At 38.4% G+C, this 27,998-nt stretch overlaps 3 protein-coding genes across 3 annotated transcripts; 2 read left to right on the top strand and 1 right to left on the bottom strand.

Annotated features, from left to right (window-relative positions):
- Positions 1-27,996, top strand: LOC116297972 (cilia- and flagella-associated protein 61). Its single transcript, XM_031706291.2, has 39 exons — positions 1-91; positions 328-462; positions 1,319-1,469; positions 1,927-2,071; positions 3,660-3,786; positions 4,602-4,734; positions 5,152-5,320; positions 5,996-6,047; positions 6,173-6,213; positions 6,492-6,540; positions 6,660-6,696; positions 6,808-6,881; positions 6,960-6,999; positions 13,217-13,285; positions 13,821-13,891; positions 13,979-14,068; positions 14,419-14,455; positions 14,732-14,809; positions 15,345-15,482; positions 16,290-16,358; positions 16,740-16,792; positions 17,242-17,317; positions 17,474-17,524; positions 17,921-17,997; positions 18,080-18,178; positions 18,306-18,392; positions 18,597-18,853; positions 18,924-19,097; positions 21,728-21,843; positions 22,806-22,854; positions 23,544-23,673; positions 23,952-23,991; positions 24,547-24,676; positions 24,892-24,968; positions 25,348-25,461; positions 26,076-26,179; positions 26,292-26,382; positions 26,470-26,529; positions 27,776-27,996. Exons 2-39 carry the CDS (start codon positions 341-343, stop codon positions 27,914-27,916), a joined length of 3,618 nt encoding a protein of 1,205 aa, XP_031562151.2. The 5' UTR covers positions 1-91; positions 328-340; the 3' UTR covers positions 27,917-27,996.
- Positions 7,393-10,486, top strand: LOC148912307 (uncharacterized). Its single transcript, XM_089027388.1, has 2 exons — positions 7,393-7,737; positions 8,148-10,486. The coding sequence occupies exons 1-2, from the start codon at positions 7,408-7,410 to the stop codon at positions 10,077-10,079; spliced, it is 2,262 nt and encodes a 753-aa protein (XP_088883514.1). The 5' UTR covers positions 7,393-7,407; the 3' UTR covers positions 10,080-10,486.
- On the bottom strand, positions 10,064-12,554 carry LOC148912306 (uncharacterized). The gene is made up of 2 exons (XM_089027389.1): positions 12,051-12,554; positions 10,064-11,727 (listed from the first exon to the last, which is right to left on the bottom strand). The coding sequence occupies exons 1-2, from the start codon at positions 12,263-12,265 to the stop codon at positions 11,310-11,312; spliced, it is 633 nt and encodes a 210-aa protein (XP_088883515.1). The 5' UTR covers positions 12,266-12,554; the 3' UTR covers positions 10,064-11,309.
- Positions 27,997-27,998: the final 2 nt, after the last annotated feature.

Raw genomic sequence — 27,998 nt, 5'->3', positions numbered from 1 at the left:
CAAGATGGCGCCCAAAGCAAAATAAAGAAAATACGAGAAGAGAAAGAAAACACCGAAATACTGGATTCAAAAGAACTTTCATCAATCATAGGTACGATTATAAAAACTTCAGTACATTACTGTTCTACAAAATAATAGAGTTCACCAATATTACCTCCAAAAACTACTAAAAATTACCACAAATATGCTTTTTGTAACAAACTGTCAGAAAATATACAACCTCGAAAATTTTAGAATTTCTTGTTTAAAACATTTTTTTCTTCTATTTTTGGAGGTAAGGAAGGAAATATTAGGGATTAAACATTTGCTTGGTGATTGTGTTTGTAGATAATCTAACAGAATGAGTGGCGCAGAGGTGATTCAAGCCAGAAGAACGGAATCATTGGATGCTCCTGAGATACTGAAGCTCGTCAGTGGAGGAACTGAGAAGCTATTCGGTCGAGTTAATGTTGTAAATATAATGTATGTTAGGCATTTTCACGTTTAGCACATCATAATTATTGTACAATTATACCGCACTGTGCATGTGTGTATGCTGAACAAATCCCGACAATCAACAAGACGGTACTATCGTCGTGTACGGGTAAACGAAGTACGTCATTAAGGTTTCCGAACACACGAGTGGGACTTAGAAATTTTGGTTCTCTTCACTTAGAAAAAGAAAAAAGTGAGGACACCAAGAATCGAACTCAGCACCTTCAGCGCCAAAGAACTACTACAATGCCAACCCCAACGCTAACCCTAAACCTAACCTCTAGACAATGAAGCAAATTCGCTTGGGTGGTCTCATTAAAACATAGGCAGTTGTGGAATTCAGACGGAGGACATGAGTACCTCCTCCCACACCCCTAATAGGGCCACTCCACCCTCCTTTCGGGGTGTGCACACCTGAAATTAGAAACCTTACACATTGACATGCATCGAGAACAGCAACACTGGGAAAATGGGCTTTTCATGTGCATGCCGTCTTAGGTTCAGCATCACTGTTTTCAATGTCAATGACAGTGCACACAAGGAAATCTATTTCAGAAACATGCTTAATTTATATCCTGACATCACCTTCCTTGATGCTTGAATTAATGCATAAGGCCCCTATTCACAGATTGTTTTTCACTGTCTTACCTCACCAGCCATGGGGGGAGGGGCGGAGGAGATGATAAGAGGAAGAATCTTACATGGATTTTGCCTCTTATTACCCAGTACTCCTTATACAGGGCATCCACAGGAAAACCACTCATTCTCCACATGGATAGGGGACCTGAATAGGATTTAACTTAGTTAATAACTACAGTAAGGAGATCTTTCTTTTTGTTCATAGAGAGAAAGCTAACTTGGCAGTCACTCTGGTCAATGCAAAAAATGATGTGATAGCATTTGCAGCATTCTTTGATTATCCCAACATACCTTCTATAAACCAGGCAAAATGGGAGGAGTGGCTGAAAGAAAAATATGACTGTACAAAGGCCAATGTAAGTGTGTTAGATATTATAGTGATGCTTAGAAAAGAATGATACTTGCATTTCACCATGAAAATGGTGTATTGATAGCTCTGATATGTTTGTTTTTCAAACATTTTGATAAACCAGTGTTTATCCTACAGTCTGTACAATTTAATATTAAGTATTTGTTCGCTTAATGGTTACTTTCCCCAGGCAATAAGATTGCACAACTTGTTGTGCAACATTGTAGCATTGTAAGTTGCTGAACATTTGCTCTGCCTTTTGCAATGCAACAATGTTGCTCAACAAGTTGCACAATTTTGTTGCCTATTTTATTGTTATTAAAACAAAAGATTGTTTTCATATGATGCCATAGTGGAATAGGACAAGTGTAGAGTTGTTTCTTAAAGAGTTTAAGGTTCAGAATGGTATTGTTTGTCATAAAATATATTGGTATGTATTTAACTTTCCTTTATCCTCCTTATAGGCACTTAACAGTCTATTCCTGAACTTCTTTGTTGCTAAACCAGACTTTGCATTAGGATGTGCATCAGAAATCATAAGAACAGTTTTCAATGCTGTCCCATTTCTGCATTATCTATTTCTTGTTATGCCAAGAGGAGCTGATTGTGGTTAGTAGGAGTACTATACTGTATATTCAGCACTATATGTAGACACTATGCTATCAAGTTTATTTGGCAAATGGCATAAAATATGACCGAAGTCAAGTATATGCCAGTGTACTCTAAGTAAGTACTGTATAGTAAGTGATGTAAAACTTCTAATGACGTCACATAGACAACAACCCACAGCGATGATTCATGCATCCTAGGGAACAAAGGGGTTTGTTAGAGCTTGTTCTGAAAGTGCAAATTTGAAATAACATCATCAAGTTTGCTAGTATATACTTGATGTTTAATGGTCGACCCCATCAGGTCTTTTCTGCTCCACTGCTTGGATGACTCCTTTGCCTCTAATTTTTACAATATGCATAATATTCAAGTCCTGTAATATTTGAACTTTGAAAGGAAAAATTATATTGAGAATCTTCTTTGTATCGATTGAGAAGGTTCAAGAGAAACATCAGAGACAAAACTTCTAAGTTTTGTGACTGGTGTTTCCTGTTGAACCTCCTTAAACTATTGAACTAGACCATTCATAATTTATACACAATTTAGACACGCATTAAAGATCATTCATGAACCCTGTACCTAGTTCAAAACAGTGTATTAACACATATAACATTCCGAAATTGCAGTGAGGATTCATGATTCATTATAAATTAAATAAATTAAATTTACAACAGATTCTGTCTAAACAAAGACCTTCATCGGTGAAAATGTTTGCACATGCAAGTTTTAAGGATGCTATACAGTAGCGCATGCAATAGCGCTAGAATGTTAGGTAGAAAGTTTTCTGTACATTTCTGGAACATACAACATACAACGTATGACAATTAACATGATTTTATATAACAATTTTGCCACAAAATATGATGATGTAATTGATGTCTGCAGTAAAATATTTACTTCACTAACATTCTCCTTTCAAGACAACACAATCCTGGTTCACAGTCAACCTCATGAATCAAAACATTTATGATATCACTTAAAAGTCTGCATCAAAATGTATTGAAAACATCAATTGGCTTCCTTATATTATTTAGTATTGTTTCATATAGCACTTCTCAACAATATAGTGGGGAAAAACGTTTAAAATGGCATAAAATAAGAGGTGTTTTGCCTTGCGATGAGCCATGTAATCTAGTTGCGGGTTCAGATTTGTGTCATGGGATGCGTCACATAATGGGGCACATCATGCTCATTTTCATGATTTGTTTTTTTTCCAGCTGAAATAACTGGAATATAACATTTCTACACTACTGATATTTGAACCCTAAGTCAATACAAAAGATTTTCAGTTGCTATAATTTTCACAGTTATTTTAGCTGCTTACCACAGGGGTGGATCCATGAATTTGTTTAGGGGAGGGGTGCTGTGCACAAAGTTAACCCAGGGAGGGGTGCACCCCTTAGAATCAAAGAGAAAAAGCATTATTTTGTATAGGGGCACAAAGTTGAACCAGGGAGGGGTGTGCACCCCTTGCACCCTTCCCCTGGATCTGCCACTGACCAAGCAGTAGACACATGCGCTTATTGAGCGCTTATTTTTATAATTGTATTTCATTCAGAATTTCATTTTAGATCAATTTGTTTTTCAGGGCCAGGATTGTTTGAAATCTTTAACTCAATGAGATACAATCCAGATTTCAAAGGCAACTTGAATTTTGAGGTTAAGATATGCCACCGCCATGAACACTGCCCTAAACTACACATTCGACATGCCAGGTAAAGAATGATGTTTATCTATTGACTTGCTCATTATTGGAAGCACGGGTGATGTGCACTGCTAATGCGTTGCAAGGTTTGATTCCTGCCAGTCTCTGTGTCATAGTGTGAGTAGAGTTGTTTGTTGGTTCTCTCTTGCGCTTTGAGGGTTTTTCTCCTGGTCCTCCATTTTTCCTCCCTCCTCAAAAATCAATTTCTAAAATCCAATTCAATCTTTGGGCTTTCACCTACAGTTGGAGCCTAGCTCTGTTGTGACTGTCCCCAGGAACAGGAACTCTTGCCCATTTAGGGTAGGGATGTGCCGCTGAGCCCCCTGAACCATGACCCCATTCCAGAGTAAAATCGCTGAAAACCATACTCTGTTCCGGTATTGCGAAAATAGATACCCAGTTCCAGAGAGGAGAGAGCGTGATTTCATATACCCTGTTCCAGAGCGAGCGCGATTTTATATGCCCTGTTCCAGAGTAGAATCGTTGAAAACCATATACCCTGTTTGGTGGCACCTACCCTTATAGTAAATATAGAGAACCCCCCAGGGACTGTCCCATGCTATAATACAACAGCTAAAGCTTAATGTATGTTTTAGATTACATATGGCTATGAATTATTGAGCTTTTGCTATGCCGTCTATGATAGTAGGGTTATGTTACTAGTTAGCTTAAGTCGGCATAAGTACACACATAAGTCCTCTTTCAGTGGAAAGTCACTTAAAGTATTTCTTTCCTTTTTGTGTGTACATGTACATGTTCATATATTGATTCATTGGCTCTTTTATTAATTGATTAATTCTTTATTTATTTATTTATTTCTTAAAGAGTGGAAGACCACGATGACTTGATGCCAATATTCAACAGACAGAACGATGTGTTGACCTCAATGTATGGTAACTTTTTCTTAGCTGAGATGATTGAGGCACAGGATGAAGATAACAGATGTCTAGTTGCTGATGTGAGTGTCAATTGAGTTCTCCTTCCTCCATCATTAGCTTACATTGTTCAGCCCCATGGCCACATTTATGCTTATCCCTGTTTATAGCAATAATAAGGTACAATTAAAAAAGATTATAGCTTCAAAAGTCTTGCTTGACGTAATGTCAGAAAACATGAAGAGGGAGGAACAGATGAGACTATGTAAGCTCTATCACTTTTTTGTCTTTTATCTTATATGGGTAACTTACATGTACGCACATTGCAATACATAAAGTACATTTCTTGCATTTGCATACATAACTTTTACACACCTTATTTGTTAAGACAGATCCAGATTTTCTTTAAAATATGCCAGTTTACAACAAAAGCACATACTGTTGTTCATGCGTGGATGCCTTAGCTAATGATCTATCTGTTGTATATATATATATTATAGGTGGATGGTACAGCTGTTGGATTCATGAGTGTTTGTTCTCAAGTTGATTGTCAGATATTAAACAGATGTTTTGACCTTGGACCATTTAATGGTCTAAAGAAGTTAGTGGATGGAGATGATACTGGATCAATGAATGAAGAAATGGTGAAGGAAGAAAAAGTTGTGAAAGGTAAAGTGAAGTGGTGGTCTTTTGCAAAGCTGTATGCTGGAGGCCTGCGAAAAATTATGCATATAAATGCATTAATGAGCTCAAGCATGCATACTCTATGCATATGCATGATATTATGCGCATGAATATTTAAGGATTAAACAAAGTCATGTAAAACGTGTGTGAATGTCTCAGTACTGTCATATAAACATGCTGAGAGCTGTAGAGCATGACAGAAGCAAGCTTAGAAACATGAGGTATGGTCAAGTGTTTCTCTTGTTTTGTGAGTGCTCTACAGCTTCTTGCTTTGCAAGAGCCCTTAACCTCTTAGAGAGTGTTTATATCACATTACAAGACATTAGCAGCCATTATCACTTTTATAAAATATTTGTGAATGACTTTGCACAAGGCTGTCTCAGTCCTCTGATATAAAAACAAAGTAGCCAGTTAAGTTACATCCAATCAATATATTTATGTATGTATATAAAATGGCTTACAGCTGATAAGAAAATAAACGTTAGCCTGGGGTGTCACTTACCAAATCCTTTTGAAGCTATGGATTTAAGCTCCAGGGTTGTATGCCAATTTGCAGATGCCATTTATTATGTTTTTATGAGCAGCAAATTAAAAGATTTTTCAAGCAAAAGGACTTATAAGACGATATTAATTCTCTTGTTTGTTTATGCATTGGTTTAGATATTCCTGAACAAAAAGAAGAAAGAAAATCATCAACAGATAGTGGGAAGTCGTAAGTACAAGAAATATTATTTAGTTGTTTACATATAAGGCTTTTAAAAAAGTAGGAAAATTCAAACAAAGCTGCTTGCTTTATATACTTAAAGCAGTTTCTAATGCATTTTGTTTCGACTTCAGATCAAAGGAAACCAAAGACGATGAGATTCTTGAGGAAGAAGGTATAACAGTATGCACATTACAATCATCTTTCCATCCACCCACCCACCTACCCACCTACCCATCCATTCATCCATCCACCCACCCATCCATTCATCCATCCACCCACCCATCCACCCACCAACCCACCCACCCATTTGTCTGATTGTTTGTTTATCTTTTCTTGTTCATTGGTTTGTTCATTGGTTTGTTCATTGGTTGGTTCATTCATTCATTACGTAAATTCTTTCTCTTTTTTCATCGGATATTATTACAATATATTTTTTATTATCTTTCACAGAATCTCAATCATTTGTTCCTAAACTAAGTGATGAACACATGAGACAAGGGTAATGACTAAAGAGAGAATTGTTTTTTACATATTTACTGTAAACCATCAAGTAATATACAGGAAATATTGCTGCATGGATTAACCCTAATGCATAATTCAAAATTGATTCTTTTCCAGTTATGATTCAGAGAGTGACAGCGATTCTGCCAGAAAGGTGAGAAAAGTCTGAATAAATGAATAAAGTGAATGGAAATGGGAGTGGGAAAATGAATGACAAAATGAATTAATTTTGAATTATTTTTTAAAATTTTTTGCTGTGTTCCAGACATCAGTGTATCAAGGAATTGAAAGTGCTTTTTGTATTCAACTGTTCTGCATTGATGAAAAATATGAAATGAGGTCAGTCCATATTTGTTTTTGATTGAGAAACTTTGAAAATGTTCGAAAATTTCTTTCCTAATGCCGTTTCTTTCGTAGATCTCTAGACTTCCTACCTGCAGCTTTTGCTCAGTTTCCTGTAAGTAGAAAACTCCTTGATACAATTAATGCACTGCATGACCTTGGAAGGTCATTTAGAAACATTCACATCTATTTTAGAAAAAACGTCGTCAATCTGAGATGCGCGATCTGAGATTAAAGGACAACTGACCCCAAAAATTGCCGTTTTTCATATAAAACTACAACGTACATAGATCACATAAATTCAACTTTGAACTCTGATACAGCTTCTATGTCGCCGAAAAGAAATAATCAATTCGCGAAAAATAGCAATAGAAGAGCGCCATATTTGAGCCCGCAATAAATTACCGCATTAATGCCGTGACGTCACAACGTGAAGCTTGCATTCCAAACTTGTTGAGTTTGTATATTTCGAGTGCTAGTCGATCTTTTAATAGTCTAAGTTAGAGTAAGTTTCTTAATCCAGATGGTCCATTGTTGTGTGCCAGAATGCACCAACCATTCTTCCAAAACTGAGTCTGTTAGCTACCACAAAATTCCTAACAAAATAGCTCTTCAGAAGGCATGGATAGCGCGGATAAAGAGAGAGAACCTGCCGCCTTTGAAGAACTGCTACGTTTGCAGCGATCACTTCGAGGATTCATGCTTTGAAGTGGATCTGATGGAGCAGTTAACCGGGATAAAAAGGAAGAGGAGATTAAAGAGCGATGCTGTTCCGTCAGTATTCAATTTTTGCAAGCCAGCTAAAAGAAGAGCTACATCAGAGAACCGGCTCAAACGCAAACAAAACGAAGAGGTGAGATAACATGTCATTTATACATAACATAGTTTACATTGTTTTTCGAAATAATCACTCATGAAAAAGACTTATTAATGCATACCGAAGCGAGTCATCAATCATTAGCTATTTATGCTTTCATAGATGAAATGTTGCTTAAAATCATAAGTATAGCTAGTAATATTTGATCGATACTTGAAATTTTCAAAATGGTTATTTGCACGTGTTTAGTTTACATTTGATATTTATTCGTAAACCATAACAATGTTGCCGTAATATTCCAAATTTGCTTGGATAAATGACCACGGAAGAATAATTTATAGCATTGCTGGTTAATATGTTTATTTTGTATTATTTAAGGTAAAGTAGGCCTCGAAGAATGGTTTATAGTATTGTTGAAAACATTGTTTATTTTTGTATTTTCAAAGAATGTGGAGCAGCTATGTGCCACAATAAATCCCTCGTGTGAAGATCCACCAAGTATGGAAACACCAGAGTTCTCTCCTGAACCACTTTGTAAGGAGATTGGTGTTCAGTGTTGCCTTGGTTGTAGATATGTTGTAACATCCACTGCATCAACTCAGACAGAGCCTGGATACTATAAAGATGCCGACACAACAACAGTTTACAATCCCTCCCCTTCACCAAACATCAGTAGAGATGAAATACTCAGTGTGAGCTTCCACGACCACAGCTACAGTACTAGCTATCACACCTCACCAGTAAAGTCAATGCCAACAGTGTCTCCACAAAAGTCAGAAAAGTCTTTGTTTTCAGAGGAAGAGGGACTCCCACTAAGTGACGATGATGATGGTTTCATTGTTTCATCGCAAGAGACAGTTTCAACAACGGACAGTGAATTAGAGCCAGAAAACAAAGACTGCAATAAAACTCTTGAAAACCATATCAAAGAACCTAAATATTTGGTATTTAACTCTTGTTTGCAGCAGTTATTCAAGTTTTGTAGAAGCTGTGGAGCACCTATCGCTGATGTCAACTTTGTATGTCAAGGCAGCCTACTTATTGTGACAACTATATGTATGAAACATCATGCTTTGACATGGTACTCACAGCCAATGTTAAATCGCTTAGCTATTGGGAACTTGTTGATTTCCTCATCAATATTATTTACTGGTAATACTTTTACCAGACTTCAAAACTTTGCATCCTGTCTTGGCCTAAAATTTCTGAGTGAGAGGGTCTTTTACAGACATCAGGAACGTTACCTATTTCCTGTTGTTAATGATGCTTGGAAGAGAGAGGAGGCTGCTGTAATTGAAGAGCTGTCAAATAAGGACATAGTAAATCTCAATGGTGATGGCCGAAGTGACAGTCCTGGCCATAGTGCTAAATGTGGCACATATACTATGATGGAGACAAGCACAGGGAAAATTGCCACCTTCAGCATTGTTCAAGTCTCTGAAGTAACCAGCTCCAATGCTATGGAGAAAGAGGGGTTTCTAAGGTGTTTGAACACTTTAGAAGACACGGTCAGTATAAAATGTATCACAACTGACAGACACACATCCATCACCAGCACTATGGCAAAAGATTTTAGCCACATCAAACACCAGTATGATGTGTGGCATCTTTCCAAGTCAATTGTAAAAAAGCTGAACAAGAAAGCAAAATTGAAGAAAAACCAAGAGCTGGCACCCTGGATACAATCCATTTCAAACCATCTTTGGTGGTGTGCTGCTACATGTAATGGGGATGTACAACTTTTGAGAGAGAAGTGGAAATCTGTTGTTCACCATTGCGTGAACAAGCATTCCTGGAAGGATGCAGAGGTATTCAAAAAGTGTGCCCATCCTCCCCTAACCCGCAGACAAGTGCGCACCACACACTGGATCAAGCCGGGGTCACCAGCTCATGTGGCCCTAGAAGAGGTTGTCCTTCAACCAAAGTTACTTAATGACTTGGCAAGATTGACCGACTTTTGTCACACAGGAGGGCTTGAAGTTTATCATTCGATGATGCTGAAGTATTGCTCAAAAAGAGAGCACTTCTCTTACAAGGGAATGGTTGCTCGTACTCAACTTGCTGCCATTGACAACAATTTCAATACAGCTAGAATTCAAGCAATTGTTCAAAAAGGCCCAAGGAGTGGAGAAGCTCGTTATCGCAAGTGCTTCCCTAAGATGCACAAGCGCTGGGTTGTTAAGCCAGTCTTACAAAGAAAAAGCTATGCTTTCCTCCCTGAGCTACAACTGAAAGTACTTGAAATTTGTGAGGGTGGCATGGAGGCTGCAGGGGTTGACCCAATTGAAGAGGTTGAATTACCAAGAAACATTGCTAGTGTTCCTGCCCCAGACAAACAGGAATTGATTGAACGACACCGGTCAAGATTTTCTAGGTAATTAATTTAAATGGAATGTAGTAGAGACTAAAAACACTGAAATGTGTAGTGTTAAGTGATGCTAATTCTAACCATTTCCTATTTTTAATTAACACTATTTAGTAGAAAATAATGCAAAGCATCATTGGCACTCTTTTAGTGATTGTACTCTAGTGAATAGCTGTTTTGAAAGAACTGTCAAGTAAGCCTGTCGTCCCAATCCCCCTCATCTTTGAACAGTTGTGTTCATTACTGGTAATAATTACAATGCTTCTACAAATGGGAAGGTACATGACAGACCCAAGTAAAACTGCTATAAACAAAATATGTAATTAATGTGAAGGGGACCTGATTAAAGTGGTAGATAAGTTTGCAGTTTTTAGATGTTCAGATGAAAATTGTATTAAAATATCATTACCACTTAGGAAACGATTGACTTTTAAATGAAATCTTAAAAGAGGTCTTTTCTTTAACTATCTACGCTCCATTATATATGGGGTCTCTCCCAGTATGAATGTAGTATAGAAAAAATTCCAGCTGAATAGTGACTTTCGCTTTCACTCATGGGAATCAAGATGTTCATTCATTTGCTCTCAGTGAATTAATCAGCACATGATTACTGAGCTGCAAAGGGCCTATTTGCCTGGAAAAAAAATATATGAGCCATAAATGGCTGACAAGCCTGGATGCCAAGATTTCCTAGTGCCAATTTGTCTGACAATGAGACTAGTCAGTACCGAGATTCTAAGATGGGGTGGGATTCTATCACCAAGAGAATTTTTTTTTCATTTAGCACAATTTTTGAATCCATTATAGCATGCTACTTCAAGGCAAATTCTTTATAAACAATACTGACTAGCCTTGTTTTCAGACAAATTGGTGCCCAGGAAATATTGGTTATCCATGTCTAGTATAACTGCAAAATTTGCTTGGTTAGCTCATGATTTTGTCCACTAGTGCTTTGTACACTAGGTTCTCTATTCAGCTGGATATTTTGTCTAGGTGTAGTTGTTTTTAAATAATAAAATATGCAAAACCTAGAAAACATTTATATAAACAACTTTCTATATGTACTTCATCTAAAAATAAATTCATGACTACTCTTATACATTTTGGTCTCAGCCTTTCCATGTTTTCCTTTTCAATTTATCAATTCAGAAATCCTGATAGAAAAAAATCCACTCTGTGTATATGAAATGAAGTAAGGAATAAATAAAATGTATATAATAACTCCATGTAACTTTAGGCCAAGCTAATCATCTGCATAGTGAAAACCTTCAAATTCAAAGTCCTCCTCTAGTCCAGGGGGAGGGAAGTGTGCTCTGATGCACATGACAGCACAAGAGGGCAGAACAACCCGAACTTCCTTTCCAAGAACTCCCCAGCACCATCTTGCTAGTTGCCTATATGCAATGTGTCTGTACTGCTTGTGCTCTGGGCCTTCATACGCATTACTGTACTGCTGTTTGTACTGAGCCCATGCGGTTCGAAGAACATACTTATTGGCACGAACAGGTAAGAATCCAGGATGTTGAGTAATGCATGGTGGTGGTTCATCAGCATCTCCATCTTCAACAACAGACTGGCATGTTGCAACCACTTTTTCGATTTCTTGGCAACAAATGCATTCAGATATTGAATCCATAATTTGGCAGCTACCACAGGTACACCTATTTAACAGAAATAAAACAATTCTTAGTATCTTTGAACATTATCAACGATTGTCCCAAGTGAGAATATACATACACAACTTGTGACACAACTATATCCCTGTATCTATATCCTGCAGTATATAACTTATTGACTATCAAGCGATGTTTTTAAACATGTTTTTAATTAAAATTGTGAAAGTTGGTATTGCTTTTGGTCGCAAACTGGATTCATGCATACCAATATCTAAAGAACAGATTGCAAGAACACGAGTGGCAAGATACGATTTTATATAAAATGGATATGTAGTTCAGTTTTGTGATAAGACAGAGGTACGACTTACCAATCTGAATTTGTAAGTCGATTGTTCTCTTGTTCATCGTCTTCAATAATGTCACTGTCAGATCCTTCTCTGAACTCTTCATCTGAGGAGATTTCTATTTCTGGTTCAAACTGATATGGCCGTAAACCAAATTCGTCGTCCATTCCGAAAAATTCTTGAGCGAAATCGTCTCCCGAGCTGTCCGAGCCTTCGGAAGAAGAATTAGATTCTGACATGCCTTTAATTTGATGACCAAGTTGTATTTTTTGAGTAAAAAGTATAAGAAACTGAGGAAGAAGTCAGGCAAACAACTGGAAGCTTGAACTCTTGTGACGTTGTGACGTCATTACGCTATTTTTCTGAGCCCGCGATAAAAGCGCAAGATGGCGGCCACCAGAGCGATATATGCGATGTTTTCAAAAAATTGTTTTAGAAAAATGGATGCTCTATCCCCTTTAAAAACTGGATTTTTGGACTTCTCAAATGATGTAGTTCCTCTTAAAAATGGGTCATTTTGGAGGGTCAGTTGTCCTTTAAACAGATTTTTGTTCTTTCATGTTTTCTGGCTAAAATGCAAAAAATCACATTCCTAACTCAAAGGTCATGCTTCATGTTCCAATCTAAAAGGAAACTGCGTTGTTCGGCTGTGAATATATTACAATTTGCAGGGTGCTACCCTGGGGGGGGGGGGGGGGGTACTCTTGCCCGTTTAGGGTAAGGATGTGCCGCTGAGCCCTCTGAACCCTGACCCTGTTCCAGAGTAAAATCGCTGAAATTCATACCCTGTTCCAGAGCAAGATCGCTGAAAACCATAACCTTTTCCGGTAGTGCGAAAATGGATACCCTGTTCCAGAGAGGAGAGAGCGTGATTTCATATATCCTGTCCCAGAGCGAGTGCGATTTTGTATACGCTGTTTCAGAGTAGAATCGCTGAAAACCATACCCTGTTTGGCGGCACGTACCCATATAGCAAATATAGGGGAGTACCCCCCCCCCTCCCCCGGGGGTGCTACTCAACCTTAGATTTCGGATCGCCAACCGACAACATTCTTTAAAATAGGTGTACAAAGATTATAGTATTAGTTCAGATTAGAATAATGCTTCAAGTGCATTCTGTAACTGATTGTTGTAAATTATTAGTGTTATCAAAGATAACATTTGAATATTCATGTATTTTTTATTAACAGGATAGAGATTATTGTATACTAACCATGCCACACCTTGTTTCGGAGTTTCCTCTTCTACAATCCTTCACGGTATGTTTCTCTATTATCTATGAAAAACTATTTTTAAAACCAGAGTCCATATTAATATATGAATGGGATACTGATTACGTACTGTACTTACAGCACACAAGTACACATGACAAACAATGGTAGGAAGTAAATATATTTTTTAGCTTTGTTGTGCACATACAGACCATGTGATTCCACTCTTGGGAGTTGTTTATTTCATGTGTAAATATTTTAACATGTTCGTCATAAAAGAACAATTCTCAAGGGAATGTCATGTGATCTGAAATGGGCAATTTGCATACGAAGCTAAAGAGTCTATTGGAAAGAACAAGTCAACAAAACATTGTTGTAGCATATTAGCACGTGCACTGGGTCGGCCTGTCCACAATCGTGACGTCATCCATGAAAAACACTATTCAACATAGCCAAGTGGATGATGGTCAAATCAAAAATGCTTTTCTACCTGACTGGTTTTTAGTTTATTTTTATTTTACACGTAAATCATTGCATGTAAGTGAGTGTCTTACTCAACGTTTGTTGTCTTTTTCTCTCACAGAGAGTGACTCCAAAAAGACACAGCACCCTTTCACAGGAACTGTATGTCTATCATCGCTGGGGTCTCATAGAGTAAGTGTACATTATTAACCACTCCTGTCCCAACCTTCAATTTGTGATTTGCTAATACTAATCATCAGTGTCTTGTTGTATCTACAGATCATTTAGCGTTAAGCCTTGTACAACTTCAGACACTGATGGCATCAAAAATGTAGTGAAGAGTCTGAAAGGATCTAACAGAATAATGACGTAAGGTCTTGTTCCTTAATTAAAACTGCTTATTTACGATAACATGCTTGCCTGCCTGCCTGCCTGCCTGCCTGCCTGCCTGCCTGCCTGCCTGCCTGCCTGCCTGCCTGCCTGCCTGCCTGCCTGCTTGCTTGCTCGCTTGCTTGCTTGCTTCCTTCCTTCCTTCCTTCCCGTTCCTTCCTTCCTTCCTTCCCGTTCCTTCCTTCCTTTTCCTTTCCTTTTCTTTCCTTTCCATTTTGACTGCAGAGCTTGGATAGAGAAGCCGTTTTTTAAGAGCATCTTATTGCGTTTTTCACTAAGAGCTCAGAGATATCGGTTCTGACCAAACGATTTATTATTTCTTTTCCCAGTGACATCGAACAGTACATCGCATCACCTAGAGATCATGTGAGTATCTTATTGCATTTTAAATTATAATAACTTGTTAAAGGCAGGTTTTTTGCTACCAAGCACTCGACACCTCTCTATTACGGACCGATATTTAGGTCCAGGCAAAATCACCATACAATTTATTGTTTCGTAGACCCAGCCCTATATTACGGTCACCTCTATTTTACGGTCATCTCTGTGTTACGGTAACCCCCTATATAATTGGTGTCCGTATTATAAAGGTCAAGTTCGAGTCCACTATTTCTTACGTTTTCGTGCATTCACTATGTCCAGGATGGGACACAACTACAAGCCTTTGTCGCCGAGTCGATGGGTCAAATAGTGGGCGTGGCAATCCTCAGACGAGAAGAGGTATGGTATATTATTGTTAATTTGATATTGCGGGAAGAAGGAACCCTCTTTGTACTGCATATTTATATGATTTTTGCAGAACATCTTTTTCCTTCGGCAAACAAACACTTTTAATCAAGACATGGTTGATTTTTTAATATCACTGGTGTTGAGTAATTGGTAATCGTCGTTTTTAAAACACACGCTCGTATAAAATATCCCCAACAGTTTTCAAGCACGCACTCACACAGAACTTTGAAAAGACCTCAGAAGTCAGGGACCGTCGAACTACTCACAGATAGAATAGGGATTTAGCTTGTTAGGTTGTAGGGAGTCCTCGTCTGAAGGAAAACTGGAGAACCCGGAGAAAAGCCCTCGAATCAAGGTAGATAAAGACCTAACAAACTCTACTCACATTTGACGCCGAGTCCAGGAATCAAACCAGAGCCAACTCCAGAAGGTTCAAGGCGAGTGCACTTCCGCTATGCCACCTTTGACTCTCTGAATCAGTATTTGATATTATAGTTTAATGTTGAATGTGGTTTTTATTTGTCAGGATATAGAGTATATTCGTTCGCACTACAGCATCGAAGACTTTGTGTACTTCAATCATCACCAGCGTGAAGAACATGCTCACTTACATCACTTTGTACTCAACCCTATATTCCAGCAGTACTCCAAACACTTCCTCAAGGTACATGTTATTAAGAGCCATGCATGTATTTAGGTATATCATTTTCTTTAATTGCAAGGTATGAGTCCCGAGAGGAATTGTTCTGGATTACAAATTTTTATTTATTTATTTTTTATTTTTTTTCGCATGAAAAAAGACGGCCTATTGTTTTGTCGCTCAGAACAATTCCTCTAGAAAAATCAATTCAAGGGGGTCTTTTACCAGACGGGACTGTTAGATCTGGGGGCTACCGGACAACAGTATAATGTAAATCCCGTGGACAAGCGAGCGGAACCTATGAATGCTCGGGGAGTCCAGGAACGGGTTGTTATATATCCCCGGACGTCGGAGGTTTCCCAGGGCGCATATACTGAAGTTGTTCGGTTCACGGGATTTTTACTAGTAATGATTTCTACCTCTTTGCCAATCCAGCCAAGATTTATTTTGTTGCACTAATACAAACTAAAATTCCACGTGACGTCGTCGTCGTTGTTGTTGCTGTTGTTGCTGCAGCGTGGTTGCTGTTGTTGCTGTAGTTTTTGTTCCTTACCCTGAGCAACAACTCGAATTTGTATCATTACCATAGCTGTCTTTTACTGGTTTTCGCCGTGGGAAACGTACGGTTCTGAGTACGGTTCTACATTATGTACGTACATACACACGGTATGACATCCCGTAACATTTAAATGGCTTCCCCTTCTTTTCGTGAGAGTCATCCAATCAGAACGCTTGACACTGTGCCGCGTGCTTATCGCGTTTCGAATAACCATTGTACTAAAAAACTTTCCTTTATGAAGGAATATCTAACCGATAGTTGTTTTATTGTAGGAAGTGCTACGACTGTCTCACAAGTCTTGTCTCTATTATCCAATCTTTCCTCGATATTCAACTTTAGAGGTAAGCATTGTTTGGTCAGCCCGGCCCCTGGTTAGCCGTCATTTATTACTCACAATCATTCAGTTTCTTTTAGAATTTTAAGATGGATCGTTCAAATAATTTTTTACTTTTATATCTATATCGATCTCGTTTTTCAACCCTCTGGGCCCGGTTGTACGAAGGGTGGATAGCGCTATTCGACGGATGAATCCTTATCCAGTGGAACAGTGGAGATTGGCTCTAGCTTTTATCCAATAATTTTTACCACTCGATAAGATTTATCCGTCGGTTCGCGCAATCCACCCTTCATATAACCGGGCCCTGCTCCTGTTTTTATCTCGGATTTTTCTGTGCTGCGTAAGAGATTATTCACATGTGATTTTTTTGTATTTATTCTTTCAGGGTATAAAGCCTCACTCCACAGTGACTGCGCTGAATGATTTGGTCACCATAAAGTAAGAATCATGTTTATCTGTTTGTTCTTACGCCTGTTTTCCTGATCATGATTATTCAGTAAACGATGGGGTGTGATATATGTGGGGATGTGTAAGATAATTAGGGGATGGTTTGGATTCTATTGCCGGTCTCGGTGTCGTATGTGATGGAGTAGAGTTGTTTGTTGATTCTCTCCAGTGCTTCAAGGGTTCCCCTAGTTTTCCGGATTTTCCTCCCTTCTCATAAATCATTTTTAAAATTCTAATTCGATCAAGTGTTTTTTTAAAAATTCTGTCAGGGTTTCTGCCGTCCACTATAGAGTGGTAAATCCCATTAGGTTTAAGGCAGTGGGTGTAAGGGGGGGGGGGGGGGGGGGGCACAGGTAGTTGGGTCAGAAGAAGAAAGGTGGTAGATTTCTACCCATTCTCCACCCCAAAGCCTTTAGTAGCTGACTTTTTCATTTGTACAGGGCACGCCGTCAAATCATATACCCAGTTGAACAGTTAGGAGGCAATGCTCCGTCAGACCGGATCCTACAACCAAAGGTTAGTAATGTCTGTATACATATACTGTAATCTGTGATGGCGCAGTGTGCCAGTTTGCATGTGAGCGTACTCTTATTCACAGGGATTTTACAAGAAGCCAAGTCTAGCCTTAATGTCCCAGTTTCAGTCGTGAATATATTTTTTTCTCTTTTCCAGGAACCATTTGCTTTGAATCACCTGAACAGAAAACTAACCCTAGAGCCAAAGGTAGTACCATCTAGCGAATTACGTCTTTATTTAAGCTGAAAACATCTTGTAATTCCTTTTAATTTTTTGGGGGTGAGGGCTGGTTCAGTGGTTGGTCCAGGGAGTGGTTATTACCCTTGGATTGTAGCGGTCCAAGGGGAGGGGATTGGTTATTACACGTCGGCCAAGGTTATTCGCTTTCCAAGTGAACGAACCAGAACGTCTGGAGCCCAGGGTAGCTGGCTATTAATTTTCGAACAATGTCGAAAATTTCAAAAAATCTAATGAAAAAGTAGCCGGCAATGTCTCTCTTTGCTGCCTTGCGGAGTTTCGAGGGCTTTCTCAGTTGACACCCTAAGGCGCACTATTTTTAAACCAATAAAAAAGTCTGTACTTTTTGGTTACTCTTTAATTTAGGTTGCCATCAACGCTCGTATTGTGGTAGTCGGTGCTTCAGATGTTGGCATCTCATTCCTAGAAACATTCGTGTTTTGGTAAGTTTAACTAACACTGAAATAAAACTTGGATTCTTGCATTCATGATGTTGATCAAGTGACTTCTACTCTCTTTTTACAGTCCACATTTGAGGTTTAACAACCTTACGCTCATCACCCCCCAAGGGCTTCCTGGCCAGTCTGCACCAGATCCCCAGGTCAATCAGTTTCTTCCTTCAAGGTGAGTGAATCATTGCTGGCCTTATTACAAGATTATGTACATGTTATCGTAAAGCAAGGCTACTTTTATGCAACCAATTGAGTGCCTTTCCTAAAGTGGAACCGTTCTAATGGCGTCGTTTTTTCAGTTTGTGTTTTACAGACGATGACCACGCCCACATGTCACTGAGAACTTGGATTAATGTTGTGAAGGAGAAAATGACTCGCATTGACAGGTAACAGAATTGAAAATAACTATTCTCTCTTTAATATCATAGCAAGCAAATCAGCCTCATCCTCTATATCTATCCTCTTCTTTCATACCTTTTCGCTTCTCATTTTTCAATAATCATGTCGGAGTGGATGGGAGAGGGGTACCAGGGGAAATGGTGTAGCTATCAGCTGAAAGGTCTCTAACTAAAGCTTAATGTGTTTTTCAGAACCAATAAAATTGTGTACGTCACAAACGACCACAAGGTACCATACGACTATCTGGTCCTGTGCACGGGGCAACAGTTCCAAATCCCGGTGCCATCCGGTGCTGATATCAGTACCCTTGTGACCACCAGTGAGGTAGAGAGACCCCGTGATACTGTCTATCGAGGGACGTTGCCTGGCAACGTGTTTGCTATCAACTCACTGCAAGATTCTGCTCACATTGTCAAGTGGCTAAAGGATCAGTTTTTGGCTTCTGATGGTATGAAAAAATATATCTTGGTTCGTCTGTCTGTTTATATTTCCTTACTTGTTATGCTGTATTTTATCAGGTAAAGCTGTAGTGTATGGATGGGCAATGGAAGCTTATACTACCATCCAGGGATTATTAAGCCTGGGTGTCCCTGCCAGTAGAATTGTAATGGTACAACCACCTCCACCTATCCCATCATGCTTTAATAATCTAGACATCGATGAAGCCATCGAGAATTCACTAAAGACTCTCGGTAAGTCAAAGGGATCTGGCGGATATCATATGTTTGCGACTTAGAATACTCTAGTATGAAACTTTCTCGCATGGCAGCTGCGTGGGATTGAACAACGCACTTAAGGTGGCTCGACCCCCTCACGCTTGACCGCTACCTTCCACTTTTGGAACGCTAGTGCATAAACGTCTTTTAGCCGATTGCAAATCTTTTTTGCAAATAAGTCACATAAAGATTGAATTAATATTTGATGCAGTTTTTAGTGAGATCGGACGTCATAACACGTGATTATGATGAAATATTTGTTTTCGTTTAGAAAATAAATTTAGCCTTGCAGAGCGTTCAACACTAAAATGCTTCGTACCACATAATTATATACTGGATGCCTCCATTTGTGGGGATTTTTGAAAAAATCTATCTAGCTAATAATGAGATATTTGAGATTATTTAAATATAGTGCATAATCTACTTCAAAACTAAACAATGGATTTCATACGGCCGAAATTAATATTTCAGAGCTATATTTTCACAAAAGTCATTGCTCATTTAGTTTTACTCTGTATCTAGTTTTAAAAGGAACATTTTGAAGGTAATCGACTAATGCGATTTTGTGAAAACGTATAGTGCAGAAGACGGGGTAAACATTTGATGCGCACTTTTCATCGCAGTTTTCTAGTCAATCTTACTAGATCTTCCATTATTCTAAAATTCGCTGATCATTTCTCTCAAAATTACGCCAGGATACAAATTAGAACTTAAACTAATATTGCACAAAATTGCAAGACTATTGAACTCATTTAAAGCGATCTAAAGCGAACGAGAAATACAGAAAACCTTGATCGTTTCCCAACGATTTGATGCTCTGGGAATTCTATTGTTTGCTAATGATCATAACATCAAATTCTTTAGCACCATGCACGGTCTCATCTCGCTTGGCTGCTTTCCGATTTACCCCCGAAGTTTGGTAACAAACAGTTGTTTTTTTTTATTCAAACGTGGGACGTTTGTCATGATGTACTTTGTCAGTGTGAGTGAATAGAATCGGCGAACATGCCTCAAATTAAAACTTCAAGAAAGAAGCGAGCAAGACTTTTGAGTTTAGATAAAGAACCATGCTTCGGGAGTAAATCGGAAAGCAGCCAAGCGAGATGAGACCGTGCATGGTGCGAAAGAATTTGGTGTTATGATCATTAGCAAACAATAGAATTCCCAGAGCATCAAATCGTTGGGAAAGGGAAAATGTTTTCTGTATTTCTCGTTCGCTTTAGATCGCTTTAAATGAGTTCAATAGTCTTGCAATTTTGTGTAATATTAGTTTAAGTTCTAATTTGTATCCTGGCGTAATTTTGAGAGAAATGATCAGCGAATTTTAGAATAATGGAAGATCTAGTAAGATTGACTAGAAAACTGCGATGAAAAGTGCGCATCAAATGTTTACCCCGTCTTCTGCACTATACGTTTTCACAAAATCGCATAAGTCGATTACCTTCAAAATGTTCCTTTTAAAACTAGATACAGAGTAAAACTAAATGAGCATGACTTTTGTGAAAATATAGCTCTGAAATATTAATTTCGGCCGTATGAAATCCATTGTTTAGTTTTGAAGTAGATTATGCACTATATTTAAATAATCTCAAATATCTCATAATTAGCTTGATAGATTTTTTCAAAAATCCCCACAAATGGAGGCATCCAGTACATAATTATGTGGTACGAAGCATTTTAGTGTTGAACGCTCTGCAAGACTAAAATTATTTTCTAAACGAAATCAAATATTTCATCCTAATCACGTGTTATGACGTCCGATCTCATAAAAAACTGCATCAAACATTAATTCAATCTTTATGTGACTTATGTGCAAAAAAGATTTGCAATCGGATAAAAGACGTTTATGCACTAGCGTTCCAAAAGTGGAAGGTAGCGGTCAAGCGTGAGGGGGTCGAGCCACCTTACTAATCCGTACCAAGAATGAACATTAAGAGAAAATTCTTTTCATATTCAAGCAGTGAGCGCCAAAAACTATTTTCTTGAAGAAGGCTGTTATACAAGGCTAAAATCTCGTTATTCAGAAAGTTTAACTTGTTTGGAAGTGGAGAAGACCCGATGAAAGTGGAATCAAAGTTTTAACCTAAAGCAAAAATTTTATTCGAAAATGAGGTTTAGGCCTTCATTTGCTTATTTCCCACATATTTTCTATAAAAAGCCTGACAAAGCAACATTCTAACACAAATGCAACAAAACATCTTTGTACAATGGAAAATACCGCTTCAAACAGGCACTTTATCATAGTACATCAGTTTAAAACTGTTTAAAAAAGGTTTTGAGTGTTAATCCAAAACGAAAATTGGGATCAAAACTCATACGAAAGTCTAGTTTTTGGCGCTTTTTGCCATTATTGCTCATTATTGAAAAAAATGTACTCTTCAAAGGTATACTAGTGAGAGAAAAAACATGGCCACCGTATGAGAAAGGTGTGTTTTATACAGGGTTTTTCTCTGAATTATCTGGTTTTCCTCCCTCAGCGCTATCCAACGTGCTTACCAGCGAGCTAGCCGTGCCCTGACTTTAATCAGCTAGCCCAAAAGATGTTTCAGGGTGTGGATAAAATCGATGTTCACAATTTTTGACTTGAGTTACCTTTTGTTTTTCAGGAGTAGAGATCCATATAGGGTTTACCTTAGCACAGTGGAACGACAGTAACCTGGATGGACCCTTGACCTGTGCTACTTTTACATCAGATAATAAACCTTTAAGGGTAGAATGTCAGGTAAGAATAAGACCAATAATCGTCCTATTTTATTCCACTGAATAAACCATATGAAAAACGAGTGTACGACTACGACGTTACTGCTTGTTTATGTGGGAGATAGAATCGCCAAATCCAATAAAAAATTCAACAAAATTTGCTCCTAGCGAAACAGTTTAATCTAAAATGGCCTGGTTTTCAGATATAATATGTGTTGATATGTACTAAAAAAATATTCTGAGCGTTTGCTGGCTATTCTACTTCTCTTCGTAGATCGATACGGGTTTTAGAACAATTTTCGGTGAATTTGCGTTGATTTGACCCCCTCCGACGACCATGATCCTTTGCGTTTAAACAATAGATTGTTTTGATGTGACGCCATAGTGAAGTAGGGCAATTAATGACTTCAAAAATATATTTTCATTACGAGAAAGATCATGTCTAAATTAGTAATTTCGGAAAGTTCTGTTGTCATATATTAAATCCCTGAAGAGTAATAAGCATTTGAAATTTATCAAAACCATGAAAGCGATGCTAGTAGGCCCTTGGTTGTTGTTTCCATACAAACCTTTCTAATTTCAAACAGCTGTAGCTTTTTATCATTTAATGTTACTACAATGAAATTTTAGAATTCACTAATTTCGATATGCTCTTTCTAATGAAAGCATTGTTATCTTCTATAACTGATGACCTAAGGTATCTCAAGGGACACGCCTTTTTTCATATGGTCTATACTGTGACCTTTATGCACCTACTGACATGGAGGGTCTAAAGATGTTGATAGTAATGATAAATAAGTGTTCGTAATCGTTGATTGTGAATATGATGATGATGATGATGAATTTTTTTGGTAATGATACATTTGGATAATGATAACGATCATGGACGGTGGTGAAGACCATCAGAGTGTTTTATCGTTAGTAATTTCGGTGTTCGTGGATAAAAGCAACAGCCAGTAATTATTTTTCTTCTGTTTAATTCAGGCGTTTTTCTGCTTCCAAGAGAAAAGAGTAGATTACCAGGCCTTCAAGGGTAAGCCTTCAGTTCAGTGGTTTTACAGAATGTTTTGAAATCAAAGGGAACATAAATATCAATGAATAGGTAGCCTGGGTCAACTGAATCTGTATTCCTGTCTATGAAAAGCATGAATAGATTCATTGTGTTGCTTAAACTCGGTGTCAGGGCTCATTTATTGTGTAACAGAATGTTAGGGAGCGGTCATTTCTCCCTGGGGGTGGGGGTGGGGGGACAATCAGAGAATTTAGGAGGATCACGTTTTTAGCTATAGACCAGTAGACCACTGGTGTGAGGGGCGATAATAAATGTCCAGTCCCTTAGGTGTTGAAATGGAACTTTTCTCCTTTTAAATAATGTTTCAAATACGAGTTGCTGTATTCTATTGGGGTTTCAAAATCCGAGTGGAATTTCACGAGTATATTGAAACAACAATAGAATACAGTGACGAGTATTTGACACGACATCTAGCTTTTGTTATGCTTGTTTTTATTTCAAAGTTCTAGTACTTTGAAATATTTGAAAGTCCGAGTAGTAGGACTTTGAAATATTTCAAAGTACTAGAACTTTGAAATGGGTGCGGTCGTATTTGATGGGGGTTTCAAACTACTGCACGTGGTACAAATAAGAAACCCTGGTTGGTCGATGAGGTCATGAATAATTAATAAGTATAAGATTTGTAATTCTAACGTTTGTTTCCTTGCTAGCTATTAATGACAGTTGTTTGGTATTTGATGGAAAACTTGTGGTGAACGCCAATTTCCATACCAATGATCCGTTCATCAGAGCTGCAGGACCACTGACCAAGTATCAGAGAAGATACCACGCAGAATCCTGGTAAGTTAGCAAGCACTGCACCTCACAATGGGTCTAGGTTTTCATCTGTATACGTGCTAGGGCTTCCTCTTGAGGGTGCTGCCTTGGAAATAGGAGGGGAGGGGAGTGTCTTTACCTCCTGTGCCGTCAGATGCCCCTTATAGACCCACTGTATGATCCCCAGTCTCGGGGGCATAACAAAGGAATTATTCATCTCCTAGAAGTCAACAAGGTCTATTACGCCTTTACGTTTCCAGAGAATGGCCCTTTAATTTATAGTGTTTGTTCTTTTGTTTCAGGACCCACGCTAATTATAATTCAAAAGAAATCGGTTCTGAGGTGAGTTCAGCTAGTTTTTCCGCATTGGATATTAGTTAGTTAAGGGAGTGGTCTCCTGCAGTCGACTAGCAATATGATATATAATATTCCAGAAATGCATTTTCAATTAACTGGATTCCTTTGGCATTTAGCATGGCCCTTGCCACTAAACACGCCTTCCATTGGTACCAAAAGGGCTTTCTCTTGACACTAAACTACTTTCCTTTGGCACAGTATCTGGCTTCCCTTGCCACTAAACAGGCTTTCCAAAGGCATCAAAAGAGCTTTCTCTTGACACTAAACTAGTTTCCTTTGGCACAGTACCTGGCTTCCCTTGCCACTAAACAGGCTTTCAATGGCACCAAAAGGGCTTTCTCTTGGCACTAAACTAGTTTCCTTTGGCACAGTACCTGGCTTCCCTTGCCACTAAACAGGCTTTCAATGGCACCAAAAGGGCTTTCTCGTGACACTAAACTAGTTTCCTTTGGCAATTCTCAGGCTTCCACCGCCACTAAACAGGCTTCTTGATTTGAAATAGTGTTTCATCTTCTATAACTAATTTGTTCTTTATGACAGCTTGCACATTCCATGCTAGTTCTCTTTGACCCAACACTGGAAGGTTTCTCTCCCGAGCCAGTCTCGATGGAAGACGATCAGCTGGTACCGATATACAAACAAGCTAAGATGTACAGTGCTTTGCTGCCAGGTCAGTAAACGTAAGCCTATTGCAGACCACGTGTCATTCCCTCGAGTATGACTTCTTTGTGTACCAATAAGGATTGAGAGTATCGAGGGGGGGGGGGGGGGGGGGGGGGGATCTCTGCGTTTTGCATGATGCCAGTGAAACTATTTGTCCTGTCATAACTACTAAGGGTAGCGTCGATGCTAATCAATGTTTTATGATTTTCGTATCGCATCTAGGTGGTTATCACTATCTTCACGTTGGTAAACCAGGCCTCAACTTACCACTGGATTCGCTTATGGTACAGCCTGAATACGTAAGTAAAGATATTATCCCCCACCGCCCTCTTTGTACACAGATCCGATTCGATCATAGATCGAATTGGAATTGAACTTGTTGGGTATTGTTGAGGAAGGTAAACTCAAAATCAATGGATAATAATAAGTGAAGTAAATAAAAATCATGTTCTTGTGCGCTCACTGCATGACTCGTGAGTTAATGGGAATAAACACTCGAAGATAAACTTGGGTGAAAACAAACTCCCTAAAAATATTCCGCATTGATGGTAATGGAGGCGCACTTAACATGTGAACTCACGTTCGATTCTCAGACGTTAAGCAGATAGTGTCGATTTATCGTGGTTATAGATAACAGGTTCTAAAAATATATTGTTCTATTATATATTTTTGTTTTAGGGTCGAGAATTGGTGACAGGAAGTGCTAAACACGATGAGTCCAGCCCAGGTTACTTCCGGTTACATGTCAATCAGTACAGATCCATTGAGACAATCACCTGTCTGAGTAAACAAGTAAGAGACCCATCAACTATCAGATACTGTGATATTGTGACTGATACTGTGATTGGACGAAGTTCCTTTTCTCAATCTTTGATTGGTTCATATTAAAAACCATTTGAGTGTCACATTTTCAAAAATCTGTTTTCAGCAATACTTGATATTTGTAATTTTCTGTAATTTTATTGAGCTATGGCCTACAAGTTGGGTGTATTTATTTCCCAATTTTAACCATAAAACGTTAAACAACTTAAAATCGGGCGGGGGCACACATGCAACTGTTGCGAACAACGTTCCTGCCCACAGTGTCACACGTAACAACTTTTCCTGCAACTAAATTGAAGTAATGCAACCCGAGTTTGAATTCTGTGCTCGGCGTCGATTGTGACTAGAGCTGTTTGTTGGTTCTCTCCTGTGCTTCTTCTGGTTCTCCGACTTTCCTCTTCGCGCTGAATTTAGCTTCTAAATTTTGAATGGAACAAGGGCCACAGCTTTATTAACCACTGGATATTAAGTGATACTCTCGTGCAGCAAGGATGATTTACTTACTTCAAGCAGCGCATTTTATACTTAACCCTGTCTATCTAACACAGAGATTTAACTCGCTCTACTCTCTGTTGTATTTGCAGCCCATTGACACGAGTAATCTGTTATGCCTTTATGGACTACACGAACGCTATCTCAACAACCTGCTACAGCGCTTCGACGAAGATCTCATAACGAACTTCTATAGGTTGGTAGTCCTTGAAATGATGTTATCTGAAATATCGATCTCTTTACAATATTGATTGGCATAATGTTTCTTTCACCTTGAAACAAACTAACTTGGTTTCATACATTTTCAGCTTTTTCCGCGAATCTTGGTGTCTGGCAATATTCCACGACAGATTTAATGATTTCAGGGAAGAGGTTCGCGAGTTGCTCGTCAGTAAACCGGTAAGGGTCCGTGGACATTGATCATTCAATCTGCTGTGCAGGGTGTTGTTTGGTTCTCGTATTGAATATCTATCTCGTTGGTTATAGGAACAGGATGCGCACTCACTAGAAGAAAAAGTACGCAAAATGATTGATGAAGATCTTGTGGTAAGTGGTTGTTCTTAGGGTCTTTCTTATTCTTCTAGGGACTTGTAGCATAGGGAATGTACTGAACAAATAAAATGAATTGAATGAAGAAACGAACTAACGAATGAATGAATACGGCTAAAAGGGATGGTGAGGGTTTTGTTGCATGTTTGCATGTTGTATTCTGCTTGTTGCATGTTGCTTGTTGCATTTTGCTTGTTGCATATTGCATGTCGCATATTGTATGTTGTTTGTTGCATGTTGCTTGTTGTATTTTGCTTGTTTCATGTTGCATGTTGTATTCTACTTGTTGCATATTGCATGTCGCATATTGTATGTTGTTTGTTGCATGTTGCTTGTTGTATTTTGCTTGTTGCATGTTGTATTCTACTTGTTGCATATTGCATGTCGCATATTGTATGTTGTTTGTTGCATGTTGCTTGTTGTATTTTGCTTGTTGCATGTTGTATTTTGCTTGTTGCATGTTGCATGTCGCATATTGTATGTTGTTTGTTGCATGTTGCTTGTTGTATTTTGCTTGTTGCATGTTGCATTTTGCTTGTTGCATATTGCATGTCGCATATTGTATGTTGTTTGTTGCATGTTGCTTGTTGTATTTTGCTTGTTTCATGTTGCATGTTGTATTCTACTTGTTGCATATTGCATGTCGCATATTGTATGTTGTTTGTTGCATGTTGCTTGTTGTATTTTGCTTGTTGCATGTTGCATGTTGTATTTTGCTTGTTGCATATTGCATGTCGCATATTGTATGTTGTTTGTTGCATGTTGCTTGTTGTATTTTGCTTGTTGCATGTTGTATTTTGCTTGTTGCATATTGCATGTCGCATATTGTATGTTGTTTGTTGCATGTTGCTTGTTGTATTTTGCTTGTTGCATGTTGTATTCTGCTTGTTGCATGTTGCATGTTGTATTTTGCTTGTTGCATGTTGCATGTTGTATTCTGCTTGTTGCATGTTGCATGTTGCTAGCTAAGTTTGAAATTTATTGTCGTCATGTGTAAATAATGTCAGCACAGAGGAAAATAGACCAGAAAAATCAGTGCAGAGACAGAGTTTGGTAAAAGTCCATATTGTGGTGATCTTTCGCTGATTAGATTCACATTACCCATAGTGCATTTCGGGCTTGGTATGCAACATACTGCAAAACCTACAACAACCGTTTTTTAATAGCTGTATAAGTTTGTATAAGAATGTTTATCATTTTCTCCCCCATATTTTCATCAATATTTTTCTTGTGTTATTATTAGCTTACCAAGGAACAGAGACGGAACCTAAGAGATGCTTACATCGCTTCTCCTGTACGAAAAGCCATCGAACTGAGGCAACTAAGCTTCTTGTCCTACAATTCTTATCACTTACCCATGTATGTCAAACAGGGAGTGGTGTGAAATATTCAACCAAGTATAATGTATTATAGATAAACTGTGTGTAAACTAACTAATGATAATAAAAGAATGGTTCTGAAGTATT

Source organism: Actinia tenebrosa, unplaced genomic scaffold (assembly GCF_029948245.1).
Source record: "Actinia tenebrosa isolate PJP-AT-01 unplaced genomic scaffold, QUT_ActTen_1.0 PGA_scaffold11__36_contigs__length_13525064, whole genome shotgun sequence".
Classification (NCBI taxonomy): Eukaryota; Metazoa; Cnidaria; class Anthozoa; order Actiniaria; family Actiniidae; genus Actinia; species Actinia tenebrosa.
Note: the sequence above shows the minus strand (reverse complement) of the source record. Positions and strands in the feature narration are given on the sequence as shown.

What these genes read in the sequence shown, in the direction of transcription:
- LOC116297972 (XM_031706291.2), top strand. Translation starts at nt 341, where the DNA reads ATGAGTGGCGCAGAGGTGATTCAAGCCAGAAGAACGGAATCATTGGAT. An exon ending in ATGACTGTACAAAGGCCAAT is followed by an intron (nt 1,470 to 1,926) that starts GTAAGTGTGTTA and finishes TCCTCCTTATAG; the next exon opens with GCACTTAACAGTCTATTCCT. An exon ending in CAGCTTTTGCTCAGTTTCCT is followed by an intron (nt 7,000 to 13,216) that starts GTAAGTAGAAAA and finishes TTTTATTAACAG; the next exon opens with GATAGAGATTATTGTATACT.
- LOC148912307 (XM_089027388.1), top strand. Translation starts at nt 7,408, where the DNA reads ATGGTCCATTGTTGTGTGCCAGAATGCACCAACCATTCTTCCAAAACT. An exon ending in AACGCAAACAAAACGAAGAG is followed by an intron (nt 7,738 to 8,147) that starts GTGAGATAACAT and finishes GTATTTTCAAAG; the next exon opens with AATGTGGAGCAGCTATGTGC.
- LOC148912306 (XM_089027389.1), bottom strand. Translation starts at nt 12,265, where the DNA reads ATGTCAGAATCTAATTCTTCTTCCGAAGGCTCGGACAGCTCGGGAGAC. An exon ending in CGACTTACAAATTCAGATTG is followed by an intron (nt 11,728 to 12,050) that starts GTAAGTCGTACC and finishes TCTGTTAAATAG; the next exon opens with GTGTACCTGTGGTAGCTGCC.